Source organism: Lampetra fluviatilis, chromosome 16 (genome assembly GCF_964198595.1).
Source record: "Lampetra fluviatilis chromosome 16, kcLamFluv1.1, whole genome shotgun sequence".
Taxonomy (NCBI): domain Eukaryota; kingdom Metazoa; phylum Chordata; class Hyperoartia; order Petromyzontiformes; family Petromyzontidae; genus Lampetra; species Lampetra fluviatilis.
In genome coordinates, this window is record NC_136290.1 from 453,766 (window position 1) to 474,578 (window position 20,813).

Genomic DNA, 20,813 nt, shown 5'->3' on the forward strand with positions numbered 1-20,813 from the left:
AAACCACACGTGGTAAAAAATGCGAATTAATATTCTGTAATAATGAATGCATCGTCCTTGAAACTGATTGGTCTCCACCAGAGACAATCCTACTTTATTGCTTGTCTCACTCGTGATAGACCAAAGGCCACCAAAAGGTGAGTAGAACAAGGCAAATGCAAACACCAACGCAATATAATTCTGGTTCAAAGTTATTACGATGCCTTGTAATTGGTGTCTATTTTGTGTTTGAGCATATTAACACTGCATTTCCACCTGAAACGGTAAAACCTTTTTTTAGCATTGAATACACATATGGTAGTTATGTAAACTTCATCTTCCAGCTGAGCCTGTTGAAACAATAGAAACATGGGAAACTCGCGAGCTGTAAGCTGAGGGTAGAGAATGGATGTGTTGCAGCAGGGAGATTAGTGACGAAAGTGGCCTGGTGCTGCAGGTTCCTCCATGCCCTGGAGACATAATTCACTTAGCGTGCACAATGGTGCATTCCTTTCTGAGAAAAATGATTGCTCAGTTTGTGCCAGAGTTTTAATGCAATATGGGCTGTCTCGCGCATGCATTAAAAGGGTTTCTGAGAAAATGAAGACTAGTGCATTGATTCTTGCTCATTCTTTAATTTCTTTATTGACGTATTTAGTTAATCTTTGGAAAGCTCTTAATGGTTATGCGATGCAATGTCTCATTTACAGTGTGGCACAATGTCACGTGCCGTTTTGTACGATTAATGGGATTGTGTTATGGGGAGTAGCGGTACTACTCAGCTGTCCGTGCTATCCAGGTTTAAATTATGGCCATGATGCACAACACCATTGACAAATGAAACATAAACAAGGTCTGGCATGAGGCCTGTTTGTTTCAGCCGAATTCGAGGCTCTGGTGCCTTCGTGTCATTACTACTGAGTTGGCTAAGCAGTATTCGGTGTTTGCTGTAAATAGTGAAAAAAATTATGACTATATACTGCCAATGAAGTTGTCAAGTGGCAGATATGCGTAAAAAATTATCATGATTTGTGTTTGATTAAGCACGCTTTATGTCGGAGCGTCACTGAGTGCTTTACACAAGACAAGCAACTTATCTTCATATCTCATCTCGGCACATTTAAAAGGGCACCCCATCTGCAAGTGGGCATGAGTCTGCCAACAGGGGGCGATGATTACGATGGGTAATTTTACACCACACAATGGCCTAATTTATAATAATAATGAATGGGAAACTGTAATGTCCACTGTGAAGCATATTGCATATATGCCATGGTCAATACATCCCAGAGGTCGCAACCGGGTACCCGATACCCGTACCCTACCCGATACCCGGCTACCCGTACCCGGCCGGGTACGGATAGCCGTTTGCGATCCTGGTGCAGCCGGGTACGGGTAGGGAATCAAAACCTGTTTGCGACCTCTGATACATCCGTAGAAGTTACAACCCAGCTGGACATTGGTCTAGAACAGGGGTGGGCAAACTTTTTGACTCGCGGGCCACAATGGGTTCTGAAATTTAACAGAGGGGCCGGGCCAGGAACATATGGATGGAGTGTTTGTGTGAACTAATATAAAGGACATGTAAAAATCATTACATGAAAGGATTTGGCCTTTAACAGGTAGCAAAGCATTTATTTGCAAGGCAATTTAACAAATTGCACGAACATGAACAATACAAAAACATGTCGTAACGTGACTGATCAAACATCATGAAAACATCTGAGGCCTGCGCCAAACCAATTACCTCACTTGAACTTCTTTATTATCTACATGAACAGGTTACAGCAGCCACGTAGGCTGTGTGTCGGAGATTTGGCTCCAACCTCGCTGCAGCAACACATCATCACTTTCCGTTTCAGTGGGAACAGTGTTGTTGGTCTCCCATTTTTGCCAGTGCATCCAAGTCTGGAGTTATTTTGGTTGTGGCAATTCTCAGGATAGATCTGAGGTGCTGATCCGTTAACTTTGATCTGTGACGGGCTTTGTTGGCGTTCATGACGCTAATTGTCTGCTCACACACATAAGTCGAGCCAAACAAAGTCAGTATCTTCTGTGCAGTCCTCCGGAGGTTTGGAAACGTGGCTCTGTTAAGTGAAGCATAAAAGTCATTCAGTTTAACTTCTCCTTTAGGACAGAGTCAGACTGAAGATCTATCAGTTCCAACTGCAGCTCCTGTGGTGCTGTTTCGGGGTCTTGTGACAGGGGACAGGACACCAACTGAAGTGACTTCAATGTTTTCGAAATTAGAGAACCTACGGCAGAATTCTCCATGCAGGTCCTCAAGTGATTTGCTATATTTTTTTTGCGTTTCGCGGTGCCTCTTCCTGCATGGCAAGTGTGGGGAAATGAGCAAAAGATTTGTTCGCAATTTGTCCGGAGAACAAAGTGAGCTTGGATTTGAAGGCTTTCACATGTTTGTACATGTCGTGAACAAACTGATCTTTCCCCTGCAGTTTCACATTCAGCTCATTCATGTGTGAAAATATGTCCACAGCAAACGCAAAGTCACTATGCCAGTTCTTGTCGCTTAGCTCAGGGAATTCGTCAGATTTCCCCATCAACTCCAAAAATGTGATGATGTCCTCTTTTAGCCCCCACACTCGTTGTAACTCTTTCCCCAAACTTAACCAGCGGACACGAGAGTGGTACAGCAAGTCCTGATGATCCGCATCAGTTTCCTCCAGGAACGTAATAAACTGACGGTGCTGAAGTCCCCTTGCTCGTATAAAGTTCACAAGTTTTACGACTGGATTCACGACATGATTAAGCTGCAATACAGACTTACACAGGGATTCCTGATGGATGATGCAGTGAAGGAAAATAAGATCCTGGACAGGCTTTTCCTCTTTCACTTTATCCTGGATTCTTTTCAGCAGCCCAACATTTTTTCCAGTTTAATTTGGCGATCCATTCGTTGTGACATTGACAAGTTTACTCCAAGTAGCGTCATTCTTTCGATGACAGCAGATACCTGGTTATACAAGTCCTCTCCCCGCGTTGTTCCTTTCAGGGACTCCATGGTCAAACACTCCTCTGTTATCGCAAAACTGTCGTCAATGCCTCGGATAAAAATGAGGAGCTGAGCAGTGTCTTTTACGTCCGTACTTTCATCCAGTGCTAGTGAATATTATTCAAAGGAATCAGACTTTTAGTTTAATTGACTGGCTATATTTTTATCAATCAGTTCCACACGGCGAGTCACAGTCCTGCGTGATAAACTGACTTTTTCAAATTTGCTTTTGATCTCCGGACACAAGATGTCTGCTGTCTGTACCATGCATTCTTTTGCAAACTTGCCTTCGAAGAAAGTGGTAATGAATGGTAATGTTGGTGAGAAGGTTTTAAAGAAAATTTAAATCGAAGTGAAGAAGGAAATTATTGAAAAGTTTGTATAATTAATGATTTTTCAAACTTTAATTATGTTTTCTGTGCTTAAAACTCTTTAAAAAACTGTGGGGTCTAGAACGGACTCGTGAAACTCGGAGAGAACTCGGAGTTAAGTTTTGTTTGTTTTGTTGAATTACACAAAGCGTAACAGTTATGTATATAACTTTTCGATTTAAAGCTTTCGTGACTGCAGGGATTCATCTTCTTGGTTCTTTCGGTAAAGTCACGTAGAAGGGAAGTAATAAAATAATAAAAATAAAACAATAAAATAAAATAATTCTCACGACGTTTCGGCTACAACGCAAGCAGCCGTCTTCAGGTGCTTGCGTTGTAGCCGAAACGTCGTGAGAATTATTTTATTGTTTTATTTTTATTATTTTATTACTTCCCTTCTACGTGACTTTACCGAAAGAACCAAGAAGATATATAACTTTTGTTATATAAAATTCCTAGTAAGATATTAATTTTGTGAGTGTAGTCATACCCCTCCCCCTCATTCAAGCCGTAATTTAGAGAGCGAAAGCGCCGAGTACGTAAATCGCTAACATAAGAACCCGTTAATCTCTTCTCGCATCATTCATACGATGATGCGGTGAAGTAAACGTTCATACGATATTACGGTGAATGCTTCCAAAAACAATACTATACCCAAATATTACTGTTAACTTACTTTCAATAGAAACATGAATTGCTCATACGAATATTCTCTCTCTCTCAAAATCGACCGACTGATGTAGCAGACGAAACAATCATCTTATTGAACGATTCTAAACCTTGATGCGGCAATGTTAGTTTTCTCTGTTGTTCAAGGTTTTCTCAGTGTTATTCAATGTTTTTACATTTAGTATACTATTACACTGAATTCTATGGCATAATTAACTATTTTTGTGCTTAATAATCTTGAGAAAACAATATTTATATACAGTTCGTAGGAGTCTGGAATGGATTAATCGTATTTACATACAATCCATTGGGGAAATTAGGTTCGAGTCACGACCAAACCGGTTGCGACCAAAGTTATGGAACGAATTATGGTCGTGACCAGATGTTCTACTGTACACCACACTCCCAGTCAAAGTGCGCCATCTATTGGGGGAAATGGGGGCATTACAGGAGGAAGGTAAAATTTTATTCAATAGTAATATTTGGACAAGTTCGGCGGGCCGGATTAAAAAGCCCAACGGGCCGTATACGGCCCATGTCTGGTCTAGAACCACGAACCTCTACAAACAAGCAGCGAATGCACAGCGGGTGAGTCATGTCACATTCTTCCAGAGTTCCCTCAGCAGGACATCATATCACATGATGGAAGGCCTCAAAAGCAATTTGTGGGTAGCTAAAAAACACACAATGTAACTGGTATTGGACAAATATTGCAATGCTAAAAATGACCTGCAAATTACTCAATTGAGATTACACACGGTAGCAACATCGCCCCCTACTGAAAACATTTGGCAGGACCCTCTTGAAAAAGAATCGTGCAACTCAAGTGAGGCTTTCTTGGTAAACAAACATCATAATAAATAATAAAAATGTACATTAGTAATAGTATGTCTTATATACAGACACAATTGCCACAAAGGGATGTGTGTCTCATGCGCATCTCAGCTTTGACCTGCTTCATTCACGAACCAGACCTCAATGGTTATTGATGACAGTCATTGCTTACACACCTAATTAAATGGAAATCATAACGTGAGCTAACTGAAATTTGTCTTCTGCAGAAAGCATTGACGGGACAGGAGAATCTGCAGGAGGTGTCCACTCTGGAGATGTGTGTGGACATACGTGAGAGCAGCCTGGGGAACTTTGGTTGGTGCATCCATCACAAATGCACATCCAACAACACCATCGAGAAATCATTACCATCTTGGGGAGTTTATGGGAAGTAATAAAATGAAAATAAATAAAACAGGAAACCATTCTTTGTCCTCCAATATAGAGTCCATCAGCCAATCTGCGTTCTCGACCAATGTTCCCAGTAGTGCATTTTGTAAAAAAAAAATCAGTGTTATGCTGAATGTGATTTGGGACCCACAGCATTCATGAATAATGGTCCTTGCCTACAATGCCAGGCAATGTAATACCGTTCGTCTAATGGTCCACACCCACATGATGGGACGAAGAAATAGAACCGATCCAGAGTTTCTCTTATTTGAACAAAGTTATTTTAGACACCATTATTGGTCTATAACTCCTTTTGGTCAAGATTGAAAAGCATCTTTCCTATGTATGTGAAGTGAGTCCAATTGAGTTCCAGACGTTGTCTTGGAGCAACACTATTTATTCAGTAACTCAAAATAACATAACACAACCTACACTTGGGTGTTGAATGCTCATCTAGTCACGCTACGGCAGAACTAGACACGGTTCGCTATCCCGGCCCGGACCACAAGCTGGGTCCCGGACCTCGTGGCTAGAGGCTTGTTTTACCCGATGTGGATCTTCATCACCCGCAACACGAAGAACGCCGAGCCGCTCACAGGGCCCCCGTTATATTGGCCTGGGCTGGGGCTGGCTCCGCCCCTCACCCCGCCTGCCTGCTAGATGTGTCGAACTCTTTCCCGAAGGCTCCCCGAGAGCTCTTTTATACCACGTAACCGGCCAGTGGCCCCCGTCTACCAGTGCCCCCCTCCAATATCATCCGGTCACGTGTCGGCAGGTAACCAGCGTATCATGCCCCAACGTAACCCTGGCTGGCTGACACTCCCTCTCGCTCCCTCACCGGGAGCCCGCACCGCACACTGTACGTGGTGCCTCCGCCCTGACCAGTGCTCACCGATGCCCCGCTTGGGCTGGTACTTCCCCCAGTAAGCGGGCTACACATAATGCCAACACGTTATCCGTCGTGGCTTCGTAAGTCCGGCACCACACCGTGACAATCACAGTCACTACATATGTCTTCATAGCTTTCGCACCATCAAAAGCATCCTTATATTAAGAAACCCCCCGTTGCACCAACTTGGTCAACATTTTCTACATTACTGTAGCCAAACATAATCTCAAACATGTATGCACTCTTTTCCAAGTTTTGCTCTTTCTGTGGCTCAGTGTGATTCCAAGAATGCACTTCTCCATGATTCATTGTGCACTTTTGGCTTTTGTTTCATATTCAATGTCCATCTTTTTAATCCATTTATCATAGGCAATATACATTGGTTGAAACATTTTCTCTTGGTACATTGATATGTGGATTTTTTTTATAAACAGTTTAAGGTAACTGTCAAAAGGGACGCAGCTGGAAAACACATTAGATAATGTATTTATAGGGCAGTTACTGAAGGCAAGCCAAGAGCAAAATGATTAAATTAAGTGGTAGATGAGAACTGGTTGGACTGCTTTTGTAAAACTAAACTTGATAATGAAAACACATTACAGTACATTAATAGCACACACCTATATAACAGGTTGCTATTTTGCATTGGCTGTGCTGAGATAGACACAAAATCCACATTCACACAACCAAATAAACAAAATCATCACCATGTCAGCAAACATGATGTTTGTCAGCAAATTCAATTTGCTATTACTAGTGTCACACCTAAGAAAAGATCACAATTTCTACGACATTAGTTGATATTCTTCTGTCATGAGAAAAGAGATTTCCTATTCAGTCAAAGAACATCATTGGATGCAGAATGAAATGTTGTTGCCTGGCCAGAAGGTGAATATAAGGGGCGACTGTTGACTGTCTACTGTTGATTGAAGTTTGCCATCGTTGCAGTGTGGATTGTATTTTAATCACCACTTATGCATCAGATTGACCTTTCTTTACCCATGTGAAAAGCCTTAATGTCTGAGGGCTAACTCTCTGGGACTATACAGCTTTTAGTCCCAGTATTGCTCACTCATACCTGAGACTGATCCCCAATGTCATCTTGCTCAGGTGCTCATCTGCCTGGGCTACTGCACCTCAAGCTCAACAACAGCACCATCAGCTGCATGAGGTACACGAACATCACACCCACTATGCTGCACCAACCAGGCTGTTCACATAAACTCTCTTGCTATTGTAGTGGTAATGATGGAAACACAGTCTTCTTCTGGAGGCAACACGTTTATGTAACAGTAAAGACTATAACACGAGGTCCCTAGCACAAGGGGTATCGGCCCCTCCACCCGATACCCTGGGAAGGTATAGCCTCCGGGCTAGTGTGTGCTACTCACTGGGACCACTTCCTCTATATCAGCCCTCCGGCTAAGGGGACCTAGGGGAGGCTAGCTGACCCGACCCAGCCAAGGTCCTCGGGTCCCGGCCACTGGCCCGCTCGGTCCCGGTCCTTAGAAGGACGTCGGGTCCGGGGGTTCCCAGGGTCCGACCACTCGCCCACTCAGTTCCGGCCCTTAGAAGGACGGCGGGTCCGGGGGTTCCCAGGGTCCTATTCTAGGCTGGCTCTTTGGGTCTTCAGCTTGACGACGACTGGCAAACCCATTCAGGGGGGTCCGCCTTATATACAGCTCCCAGGGTCACTCCGCCCCTGGCCACGCCTACTCTCTGGAACCTTCTGGAGGGACCTTGACTATTGTGTAATCCCCCAGCCCCCACTGGGGGCCTGGGGTGTATACCTCCGGTTCCCAACCGCCCTCTGGGTTCCCTGCAGAGGTCGCAACCGGGTACCCGATACCCGTACCCTACCCGATACCCGGCTACCCGTACCCGGCCGGGTACGGGTACGGGTACCCGTTTGTGACCCTGGTGCGGCCGGGTATGGGTACGGGTAGACCGTGAGTCACTGGTGAGTAACTGTTTGTCACTCATTTCCCAACGTCTTGTTTCTTCTCACAATTCAAGTTCCTAGAATCAACCCACCCGCGCCTGCAACATGGCTTCATCCCAGAGGTCGCAATCAGGTACCCGATATCCATACCCGGCCGGGTACGGGTAGGGTACGGGTACGGCCGGGTACGGGTACCCGTTTGCGACCCTGGTGCAGCCGGGTACGGGTACGGGTAAGGAATCAAAACCCGTTTGCGACCTCTGGTTCCCTGGCCTAACGTCGTTACTTAATACAGACCGTACTCGCTCTCGCCCCCTGTTGACCCATGGCTGGCGCTACACCAGGTAAGTAGCGGTGACCGCGTATAACGCTATCAACACCCACTACACTAACTTGACTATTGACTAGACTGGGCACAATCCAACATATCTTGACTTGACAACTGCATTCTAAATTTCTTCCTGCTCAAGTGTAGGATGGTATTCGAATGATGCTGAACCAGTGATGAAAGTTTCACATTCCTAAGGCTCAACTAAGATGAAAAAAAAATCCTCGGAAAAATCAATTAATAATGTTAAGCCTTCTAAAAATATTAAAGTCAGATAGGGTAATTGAAGTGGTATATCACTTCAAAACACTACATTATTCATCAACACAAGACTTGCAATACTCTTTTTAGTTGCAATGGTAATCAAGCTTGTACCAATATGATTCAACAATGCATTGTTGTGTTAACCATTACAGGAAAACTTTGTCAAATACGGGGTTACATTCCTGGAATATTCCATGTTGGACAAAATCACATTCACTAAATAATAGACCTCATGGGAAAATTAGGCGTTGTGTTTCTGGGTACAAAAATATCAGCCCCTAACTAATTCTATATGATTTCTACCTTAATTGTTATTAAGGATGCTGATTCACTCCCAATTTATTTTGTGTGTACACCCTTTCAATTTCACTTTAACACAAAATCCCCATCTCCCTTACTCTTGCCGCACCGCGGCACTCACACCCAATGCTCGCCCCCTGACACTGAATTACCAGCCAGACGCTCACCCATACCACTGATACCACTGTCACTTGAACTTTAATGATTTGCCATCTAGGCTTCCGTATGACTGACGTCCTGAACGAGTGGTTGGCTAGATGTATGCGACAATGTGTGTGAACATTTGCATTGCGCGTGAGCATATTAGGAATGTGTTACATTTTTACACGAAAAAAATATACACAAAAAATATAAAACATACATGGTCAATAGTTCTCACAGTCGATTCATTCACACCATAGTACCTTCCAATGGATGCAGCACTCTCACCTCTCACAAGCCTATCTAACAACAATCTTAGCAACGTCAAACTGCACATAGCTGAAACATCACCCCCGTGTTTTGGAAAACAGACCTCATCAAGTAAAGAGTGTATGGTTGAAACACACCTTAAATTAAACCGCGTTCGTTTTTTTCTGTATGTTGGTGCTGGTGTGTGGTTGTGCTGTTGCAGGGATTTGGGAGGCTCCCTGAGACACCTGCAGGTGCTGTGGATGTGCCGCTGTAGTCTCGTCGACCTCCACGGACTCTCCTCCCTCCCCAACCTCAGGGTGGGAATAATGATGTGATGCGCGATACCTTGAGTGTGCATTTTCGATTTTTCCATATTCCCCCTTAGTTCACTGTTCAAACAAGATTGCTCACAGTAACATAGCCTGTTTTAGGCTCCAGACGCAGTCATGACATCTTGTCAGCTTGAAGGCCCAAAAATCCACGGCGAAGACAAGCTCACACAATATCATCTGGAAACCGGCCAACACATAATGAGGAGCAAATGCATCTACATTCAGGTCAGCCATGCTGGCTCTACTACTCAGCATCAGATAATGTTTGCCCTACGTGAGAGAGGTTTGTACATGAAAAATAAATGTATCTAGTGTTAAATGAATGCTGCAGAAGCATCAATGGCTGTCTCAAGCCTACCAATGTAAACAATCTCTACCTCTTGGCTGGCATCACACCCCTGGACATCAGACAATTAGTGGCCAGCTGTGCAGAACAATCGTGCCAGACCACAAAGTCAAAGCATCTGCTCTGCTAGCGTATATATATTCTGTCAGTAGACTCAAATAACATCGCTGCTGGCAGTAGATCCATGTTGCAAAAGAGTTTTACCACAACCACAGAACCTCTCAGCTCATTTCCGGAGAGCACCTGTCTCCAACTGTTTAATACACAACTGCAAGCAACATGAGCTACTACTAAGATGAGACTCAGTCAGAAAAGCCACAGGCACTACTTACTAGAGTAGCCAACTGACAGGAGTCTTCGTCGAAAGCTACACTCCAAATGTTCTCTAGACATATCCCAAGAATATTGTGGACTTTTTAAGAGAAGCTGTCTGACTCGGGTCAACATCAATATATTTTTTATCTCGAATGTCCAGCAAGCAAAAAAAGAGACTTAATACTGGTATTTTTTTTTGACCAAGTATTGTAAATGTTTATGGGGCAGTAATGTTGAATCTTAATGGTGCATCCTCAACATCTCTGACATGGCCATTGTGAGCCCCCAGAACAAGAGATACACATACCCAGGGCTGGAAGCTTGGATCATAACAGTGTTCAATTACACGGTGTTTTATTGAGTGATTAATTTAAATGGTTGCACCCTCATTTCCGCAAGCCATCATCCGAAAGATGGCCTTGCTACACGCGTAAAGACTAACCTGAAGTACTCGGTATAGGTCGTGCCCAAAAAGTCACCACACTATATCGCCATACAAATTCACGACTTAATAGTGGTCAACATCTACAAGCCTGAATGTATGGAATGGCCGTGTCCAATGCGACCACCACCAAGCCACCCTACCATCTATACTCGCGACTTCAATAGCACCCTGTGGGACTACAATGCCAATGATCGAGCAGGTGAACAACTGAAATCAGGGACAGCGACAGAAGGCCAGCACCTGCTCTGTGATGCAGGAAGCGGACAACTTTTCCGCCAATGTAATGCTGACCAGAAACAGGAGATCACAAACACCTTGCTTGGGTCACTGAATTCGCCAAGAAGACAGGCGTGAAACAGTAGAGGCGCTTGATTCTACATAAATGAGCTGAAAAGCTTGGCGCCTACTAAGGCTGCTGGGAGCAGTAGTGACGCCAACTTACAAATCTCCCCAAGTCAACCCTGACAGCATTGCCAGACAGCTAATCAGCAATTAATGTCCACTGATAAACAAAAAACAAGATGGTATGTTTATAAAATAACTCTATCAGACTCGGCTGTTGCCAACAAACATCCACATTCTCGGGTCTTGTCTCAATGGAGGGAAGTAAACGCTCATATTGCTTAAATGAAACCTGGGAAAGCCGTATGTTTCGATGGGATTTATCCAGAATTCATCAATAACTTTGGAGCATGAGCATGAAAATGGCTAGCCACTTTCCTTAGGTGTGGTACCAAAAGAGTGGAAAGCAGCTAAGATTATAGCCAATCTTAAACCCAGCAGAGATGCATCGGATAATAAAAACTACCACCCAGTTTCCCACTTCAGTGTCTGTGACAAACTACAGACAGTCCCCGGGTTACAGAAGGGTTAGGTTTCAGAGAACAATCCCTAACCCGAATTTTCCATATGTCGGAAACTGAACAATTTTCCCCCAAAATCAAGATAAACTCCCATAGCCAGAAATAGTTGTGCCTCCCCTACCTTTTTATTTTAGTACTGTATCGTGCTATCATCCATTTTCTATCGTTACCTGTATCTTATCGCTGTATATACACTCTCCACTTCCGATGATTATTTCATAGAATATCTACCATAGCACTACCCATTATTAGACTAATATAACATATACTGTATCCAATTGTTTATGAATACTACGAAACGTTTTAACATGAATTGTGAATAGAAAGCAGTCACTTCCTAATGTTTGTTTCCCGTGCATTAGGCTAGGCCTGAACTTGACATACGCACAAAGACAAAGATCCCCTGTATTGTCTTAACAGACTGTTTGGGCAAGTGCTGTTAGCGAACACCTATGAAGGCCAGAACAGCACACGAGGGGGTGGGTGGCCAGCACCACGCCCGGTCGCCTTTGTCTCCCCAATGGTGATGTTTACATATCACACCAGATACTTATTTGAGGCTCAGTCGATATACAGGAGGTCCAGGACCGGTTCAGATAATCATCACTGATGTTGGCCGTGAGCGGGAATCAAACTCGGATCATCAGGTTTGTAGCGCAGCGTGCTAACCTCCCCACAAACATACACACACGCACACAAAAACAAAGGTGGACTAGTCTACACACAATAACCGCCATTTGCCACTAAGTGACGCCATTCGCCACTATGTGCACGTTAAGGCGTGTCGAACGCCTGCTGGCAGGAGGTCACGGGACAGACCCAGGTGCCATGGGTTGGCCGACTGAGATGACTAGTCAATGCACCACCTGTGCCCCCTTTGTTTTAGTCACCCGGCACTCCGCTCGTTGTTGTGAGCATCGCTTCTCTGCCCTCCGATGTTGCTGGAGGGCGACTGCCTCTAAGTGCCCAATAGCGTCCTTCCACAGAGGCCGATTATGACACCACTGGTACCAGTCATCGGCAAGTCCACTCAGCTCCACATGCTCTTGTACCACATCACTCAATCTCTTCTCTACCCCGTGCCGCGCCCGTTTAGCTCGTTCTTTCTGGCCGAACAAAAGCTGTTTAACCATGTGGTGGCTGGGCATGTGGGCTACATGACCCAGCCAACGCAACCTTGCCTGCTAGAAGAGCTCACCGATGGGACCTTGTCCAGATCTTTCAAGGATTTGTGAGCTCCTCACACAATCCAGCCTGGTTAAACCCAGCCAGATGTCAGCGATGGATTGAGTGCGTTGAAGGCCTGGACTTCACACACTGGTCATCCAGAACAGACCATAGAACATGGAACGATGCAGTGCCCGATCCACAAATATGAAGCCGACATTATAGTGATACACTCTGCTAATACTCCTGACGAGGCTATCTGGCTTGACCACCTGAATGTGAAATCGTAGTTGTTGCTCTTCATTTACATCAGCCATACGATAGAAGAAGTTTTGCCCCCCCCACTTCACCCACACTTTCCTTTTGTCCCGGTACCAGGAGCTATACATTGCCTATAATGGAGCACATGAGCTGGGCCCCCTGAGCCTGCTGGAGGAGCTGGAGGTGTTGGATCTGGAGGGGAATGGTGTGGAGGATATGGCACAGGTGCACGCGCTGGCACTCTGCCCACACCTCGCCTGCCTCACGCTCGAGGGAAACCCTGTCTGCTCCCGCGCCTCCCCTAATGCCCCGCAGGTGCCGACTTGCTCCACTGCATCATCATAATGCTCACTTAACATTTTGTATTGGGGTGGTGTCGTGGCCCAGCATGAGTGCTCGGCTATGTCAGTGCACTAACCACTACTTGACACCGTGGTTACACGGGGTAGGGGTTTGTGCACTGTGAACCTTGCGACCCAAGTTTGAGTCGCACTCATGGCTAACATCACTGCTGGATATCCGAAAACGGTCTTGAGCCTTCCCTTGGTTGACCCTGCCTTAAATTAAACTATAACATCTTCTTGGTTCTTTCGGTAAAGTCACGTAGAAGGGAAGTAATAAAATAATAAAAATAAAACATAATAAAATAATTCTCACCACGTTTCGGCCACAACGCAAGCAGCCGTCCTCAGGTGAAGACCAGGTCTGTCGGGGAGACAGCGTCTGAATGAAACACCACCACGCTTGGAGCGTATATTTAAGCTGGGTTGGAAGGGGGGCTCGGCGCCTTGACAAACAAATTTGCATATCAAGAGGAATTTAGCATATTTATGGGAAATGCAGGAATGTGATTAGTATTACTTGTGAAATGTGTAGGAGGTGGGCGGGGGGTTTCAAAGTCATATTATGCCCGTGCATTATGCAGGATTAGCAGCATCAAAGGGAGGGGATAGGGGTAGCATTAATAAAGGTAAGGAATGTTAATAGTATGTAGCTGCAGTAACTAAACAACCACGTAAAAAAACTAAAGTATAAACTACATAGTATCATCAGTATACTAAATATACTCTCCAATAAGCTGGGCTACTAACAGTAAGTAATACATTACAATTCTATGTCGCCAAAAATATTATATGCTTCCACCTAAACTTTTTTCCTTAACATCACACGGGTCTATCCCGTACTATATGCTGCCATAGGAGCAAAGAATCCATTCCCTGCGGAGAAAACAAGATATATAGTCAATGCCAGTGAGTGGAACGCGGTCTGAAAGTCACCGTAAACGTGAACACAATCAGTTAAGATCCGAAATGGTTTATTACGTCCTTTCAATGATTGCTGAGCCAGAATCCATCTTCTCGGTTGAAATTGTCTCTGTGTTTGTATATGTGGATCACCTCATGAACGAATCTCTCATGGTAGCCAGATGGCTTGCAGAGAACCTCTGTCTTGGAGAAGTCAATGTCATGTGAGCCCACTGATTTATAACAGGTATAGGGTGGTGTATAGTAATACAGTGCGTAATTTAATGGTGGGTTTGTCTATGGCAGCATATAGTACGGGATAGACCCGTGTGATGTTAAGGAAAAAAGTTTAGCTGGAAGCATATTATATATTTTGCGACATAGAATTGTAATGTATTACTTACTGTTAGTAGCTCAGCTTATTGGAGAGTATATTTAGTATACTGATGATACTATGTAGTTTATACTTTAGTTTTTTTACGTGGTTGTTTAGTTACTGCAGCTACATACTATTAACATTCCTTCCCTTTATTAATGCTACCCCTATCCCCTCCCTTTGATGCTGCTAATCCTGCATAATGCACGGGCATAATATGACTTTGAAACCCCCCGCCCACCTCCTACGCATTTCACAAGTAGTACTAATCACATTCCTGCATTTCCCATAAATATGCTAAATTCCTCTTGATATGCAATTTTTTTTTTCAAGGCGCCCTTCCCCCCTTCCAACCCAGCTTAAATATACGCTCCAAGCGTGGTGGTGTTTCATTCAGACGCTGTCTCCCCGACAGACCTGGTCTTCACCTGAGGACGGCTGCTTGCATTGTGGCCGAAACGTCGTGAAAATTATTTTATTATGTTTTATTTTTATTATTTCATTACTTCCCTTCTACGTGACTTTACCGAAAGAACCAAGATGATGAATCCCTGCAGTCACGAAAGCTTTAAATCGAAAAAAAAAAATTAACTATAACAATTCAACTAAACTATTTGTTATTTTACCAGGGAAAGCCCACTCAGCTATATAGCTCTATTTTAGAAGCGACTTGGTCGCAAATGATAGCTCAACAAAGTGGCGTATCATGGGGAAATCGAAAGCAGCCAAATACTCTTAAAAGCATGTTTTTTATGAGTACCTTGTGTGCTGTAGAAACATCATCTATGGAGTATAAAGGTGGCCGGGCATGTTGTGTGCTGTGTCGGCCTTCGTAGGTGGGTGCCACAGTGGCAAAATGTTACTATCTCGCCTGGTATACAGGAGGTTGTGGGTTCTATCCCGTCCCTGATGCCTGTGTATTTGGAGTTTGCATGTTCTCCCCGTGGTTGCGTGGCTTTTCTACTGGTCCTCCATTTTTTCCCTCCACATTTAGAAACATGCGTTTTAGAGTATTTGGCTGATATAAATTTCCACGTGATAAGCCACTTCGTTCAGATATCATTTGTGGCCAGGTCGCTTCTAAAAAAGAGCTATACAGCTCTGTGGGCCTTACCTGGTAATATAAAAAGTTGAGTTTCTAGTTTATAGGTGCTGGGAAGCCACACTTGCCCCAAATTTGTTGAAGGCTAAATATGGGATCTTTTTACATGCGTTTGTCCCTGCTGTCCGCCGCAGGACCCCAGCTATGAGTACCGCCGCGCAGTGCTCGACCTCCTGCCCCAGCTCTCTGTGCTGGACGATCGCCCGGCGAACGAGCGCCACGCCTTGCCCGCAGCTGCCACTACTGGCACCGACTGGCTGCTAGTACGAGATGCAATCGTGGACGATGCGGCCACCCTGTGCCTGGGGCACGGGCTGGGTGAGCTGTTCCTTTGCCTTGAGCTATTAGCCAACACTGAGAGCTTTTGCATTCATATTTTCAAGTTTGCATTGGTGAGCTGTGGGACTGTGGAACCAACACCGCTTCATGAGATCAGAAAAAAAATGATACCAGTAGTAGTGAGTTAATGTTTTTAAAGTCTTGTTAGTTAATGGTTTCAAAGGCGATTAGGAAGTATGTATGTTGAACCTCTTTTCCGCCGTATGTAGCCATCCGCACTAATCGGAGGTGCGGGAGAAGGACAATAAACTAAATAAAAAAAGCATACTCTTTGGTTCTTTTGGTAAAGTCACGTAGGTATAAAATAAAATTAATCACGACGTTTCGATCGCAACACAAGCGGTCATCCTCAGGCGGAAAAAATATAATCCAGCAGTGGAACTGCTGAACTTGGTAAAGCTCTGTCTTACCAACGCATACTTTACCTAGAATGATACATTCTACAAACAAAATGAGGCTACCCCAATGGGTTCTCCCTTATTGCCAGTGGTAGTGAATGTGTTCATGGAGAAATTTGAAACAGATGCCATACAGACATCCACCCTACGTCCTTCCTTGTGGAAGAGATAAGTAGATGACACGTTCGTCATCTGGCCACATGGCCTGCCAGCACTGAACGAATTTCTCAACCACATCAATTCCATACACCCGTCTATCAAATTCACCACGGAAGTGGAAAAGGATGGCAAGCTACCATTCCTGGATGTTTTGATCGAGAAGAGACCTGATGGCTCGTTGGGACATTCGGTCTACAGGAAAGCCGCCCACATGGATGCCTATCTAAAGCCTGACTCCCACCACCATCCAGCCCAGAAGAATTCCCTCATCAAAACACTACACCATAGGGCCCATTGCATCTCCGAACAGCACCACCTACAGTGAGGGAAAAAAGTATTTGATCCCCTGATGATTTTCTACGTTTGCCCACTGACAAAGAAATGATCAGTCTATAATTTAATGGTAGGTTTATTTGAACAGTGAGAGACAGAATAACAACAACAAAATCCAGAAAAACGCATGTCAAAAATGTTATAAATTGATTTGCATTTTAATGAGTGAAATAAGTATTTGACCCCTCTCAATCAGAAAGATTTCTGGCTCCCAGGTGTCTTTTATACAGGTAACGAGCTGAGATTAGGAGCACACTCTTAAAGGGAGTGCTCCTAATCTCAGCTTGTTACCGCATAAAAGACACCTGTTCACAGAAGCAATCATTCAATCAGAAACCAAACTCTCCACCATGGCCAAGACCAAAGAGCTCTCCAAGGATGTCAGGGACAAGATTGTAGACCTACACAAGGCTGGAATGGGCTACAAGACCATCGCCAAGCAGCTTGGTGAGAAGGTGACAACAGTTGGTGCGATTATTCGCAAATGGAAGAAACACAAAAGAACTGTCAATCTCCCTCGGCCTGGTGCTCCATGCAAGATCTCACCTCGTGGAGTGGCAATGATCATGAGAATGGTGAGGAATCAGCCCAGAACTACACGGGAGGATCTTGTCAATTATCTCAAGGCAGCTGGGACCATAGTCACCAAGAAAACAGTTGGTAACACACTACGCCGTGAAGGACTGAAATCCTGCAGCGCCCGCAAGGTCCCCCTGCTCAAGAAAGCACATATACATGCCCGTCTGAAGTTTGCCAATGAACATCTGAATGATTCAGAGGACAACTGGGTGAAAGTGTTGTGGTCAGATGAGACCAAAATGGAGCTCTTTGGCATCAACTCAACTCACCGTGTTTAGAGGAGGAGGAATGCTGCCTATGACCCCAAGAACACCATCCCCACCATCAAACATGGAGGTGGAAACATGTTTTGGGGGTGTTTTTCTGCTAAGGGGACAGGACAACTTCACCGCATCAAAGGGACTATGGACGGGGCCATGTACCGTCAAATCTTGGGTGAGAACCTCCTTCCCTCAGCCAGGGCATTGAAAATGGGTCGTGGATGGGTATTCTAGCATGACAATGACCCAAAACACACGGCCAAGGCAACAAAGGAGTGGCTCAAGAAGAAGCACATTAAGGTCCTGGAGTGGCCTAGCCATTCTCCAGACCTTAATCCCATAGAAAATTTGTGGAGGGAGCTGAATGTTCGAGTTGCCAAACGTCAGCCTCGAAACCTTAATGACTTGGAAAAGATCTGCAAAGAGGAGTGGGACATAATCGCTCCTGAGATGTGTGCAAACCTGGTGGCCAACTACAAGAAACGTCTGACCTCTGTGATTGCCAACAAGGGTTTTGCCACCAAGTACTAAGTCATGTTTTGCAGAGAGGTCAAATACTTATATCCCTCATTAAAATGCAAATCAATTTATAACATTTTTGACATGCGTTTTTCTGGATTTTTTGTTGTTATTCTGTCTCTCACTGTTCAAATTAACCTACCATTAAAATTATAGACTGATCATTTCTTTGTCAGTGGGCAAACGTACAAAATCAGCAGGGGATCAAATACTTGTTTTCCCTCACTGGAGCTAGTGAGTTGGAGCACGCACACCAAGTCCTCAGGATGAACGGATACTCGGACCGTACAATCCGCAAAGCTGCCTCCCCAGCCATGGCGAGACAACCTTCTGAGGATCCAACCAAAACCATCACTTTGCCATACATAGCAGTGGTTACCAAAAAGATTTCCAAAATCTTAAACAAACACAGGATCCAGGTTCGTTTCAACACAGTACACAAAATCCGTGATTTAATTCCATATGTAAAGGATGTGATTCCTGACATGCAATACCCTGGTGTCTACAAACTGAGTTGTGGTTGCGGCAGCAGTTACATTGGGGAAACGAAACGACATGTCTCGGACCGCGTTCTTGAACACAAGGCGGATCTGAAACACGGTAGGACCAATACTTCTGATGTTGCTGATCATTGTTTTAACGCTGTGGGCTCATACGAAATAGATTTTTCCAAGACGGAGGTACTCTGCAAACCTACCGGCTACCTTCAGAGATTTGTTCATGAAGCCATCCAGATATATAAACACAGACACAACTTCAACCGAGATGATGGGTACAAACTGAGCAATCATTGGAAGGACGTTATTAACCAGGTAAAGTCTTAACTCACTGTGATGTTTCCATCCTACCTGCCTATGTCAGCTGTTATTTCCGACTCTCGGTGTCTCTCTCTTAGATCTCTCACATGTCCTTTGGATTACACTCATGCTCACATGCCCTTTGGATTGCACTCTCATGCTCACATGCCCTTTGGATTACACTCTCATGCTTACATGCCCTGTGGATTGCCCTCTCATGCTCACATGCCCTTTGGATTGCACTCTCATGCTCACATGTCCTTTGGATTGCACTCTCATGCTCACACGTCCTTTGGATTGCACTCTCATGCTCGCATGTCTTTTGGATTGCACTCTCATGCTCACATGTCCTTTGGATTGCACTCTCATGCTCGCATGTCTTTTGGATTGCACTCTCATGCTCACATGTCCTTTGGATTGCACTCTCATCCTCACATGTCCTTTGGATTGCACCTCTCATGCTCACGTCCTTTGGATTGCACCTCTCATGCTCACATGTCCTTTGGATTGCACCTCCCAGGCTCACATGCCCTTTGGATTGCACTTTTATGCTCACTTCCTTTGGATTGCACTCTCATGGTGCTAATCTCTCATTAACACTGCTGTTGTGCGCATATGCGGGCACGATACTCTTATGTGGCGACGGAAGCTCATTCATGCTAATCTCCCTCCCTAATCCCTCTCTCCCTAATCTCCCCCATTAACACAACTGAGGTGCTTTCGTCTGGGGGTGGAATTGCTTTCCAGCTCAGACCCCGCTTGCTTGCCCATCGCCACATATATAACCTTGTTGTAACTGCTCTCTCGCTAGTTCAGCAGTTCCACTGCTGGATTATATTTTTACCGCCTGAGGACGACCGCTTGTGTTGCAATCGAAATGTCGTGATTTATTTTAATTTATACCTACGTGACTTTACCAAAAGAACCAAAGAGTATGGATTCCTGCAGTCACGAAAGCTTCAAATCAAGATAGAAAAGGCAGTTTCAAAGAAGTGGGTTTTCAATCCAGATTTAAAATTTAGATTATAGTTCGAGTGACTTCCTAATAACGAATATAAGAGCCTTCCAGATGGTCACAGAAACGCATCCGAAAGTGTGCTTAGATGACCGGATGTTCGCGTGATGGTTTATGCTCCTTGACGAGATCAGCATGGTATTGTTGTTAATTTGTGGCAAACAATTTGTGTGTTATGAATGCGATCTTATAATGTGTTGTGTACAGGTGGCAGAGATAGTCCCGTCTCTCCGCTGGGACGGCCAGGCACAGCAAGGCCCCGTTCTGCACGGCCCCGCTCGGCCTGCGCGTCACTCCCCTGGAGGAATGAAGGTGGCCCCACACGACCCCGCACGGCCATCCTGCAGGACAGTGTGGGCTCACGGGCACAAACGCCGGCGTCCAGAGTCTCCTCGCCGCACAGTGATGATGCCAGTGACCTCACTCATGGTAATGCAGTGGAAATGCTTTTGTTGCAGTATACTTTGCTGAACATGCAACGTGTTCTTTGGCCACAACGAGACATGCATGACTTATTTGATTGTTAAATAAAACTGGATTGTCACGTATGTTCTTAGAAGTTAACAGACTATATGTCTCTTTGGTATAGGC

General features: G+C 44.7%; 1 protein-coding gene across 4 annotated transcripts in view; it reads left to right on the plus strand.

Annotated features, from left to right (window-relative positions):
- The window catches only part of LOC144936450 (uncharacterized), a 51,433-nt gene that overhangs the window by 10,840 nt on the left and 19,780 nt on the right, over positions 1-20,813 (plus strand). For 3 of the 4 annotated variants that reach the window (XM_078863504.1, XM_078863505.1, XM_078863503.1), the window contains exons 3-8: positions 5,094-5,181; positions 7,256-7,316; positions 9,593-9,689; positions 13,219-13,416; positions 15,958-16,141; positions 20,430-20,651. In XM_078863504.1, coding sequence (XP_078719630.1) covers positions 5,094-5,181; positions 7,256-7,316; positions 9,593-9,689; positions 13,219-13,416; positions 15,958-16,141; positions 20,430-20,651 — 850 coding nt within the window. The remainder of the gene's footprint in view (positions 1-5,093; positions 5,182-7,255; positions 7,317-9,592; positions 9,690-13,218; positions 13,417-15,957; positions 16,142-20,429; positions 20,652-20,813) is intronic. The other variant, XM_078863506.1, reaches the window with a different exon arrangement.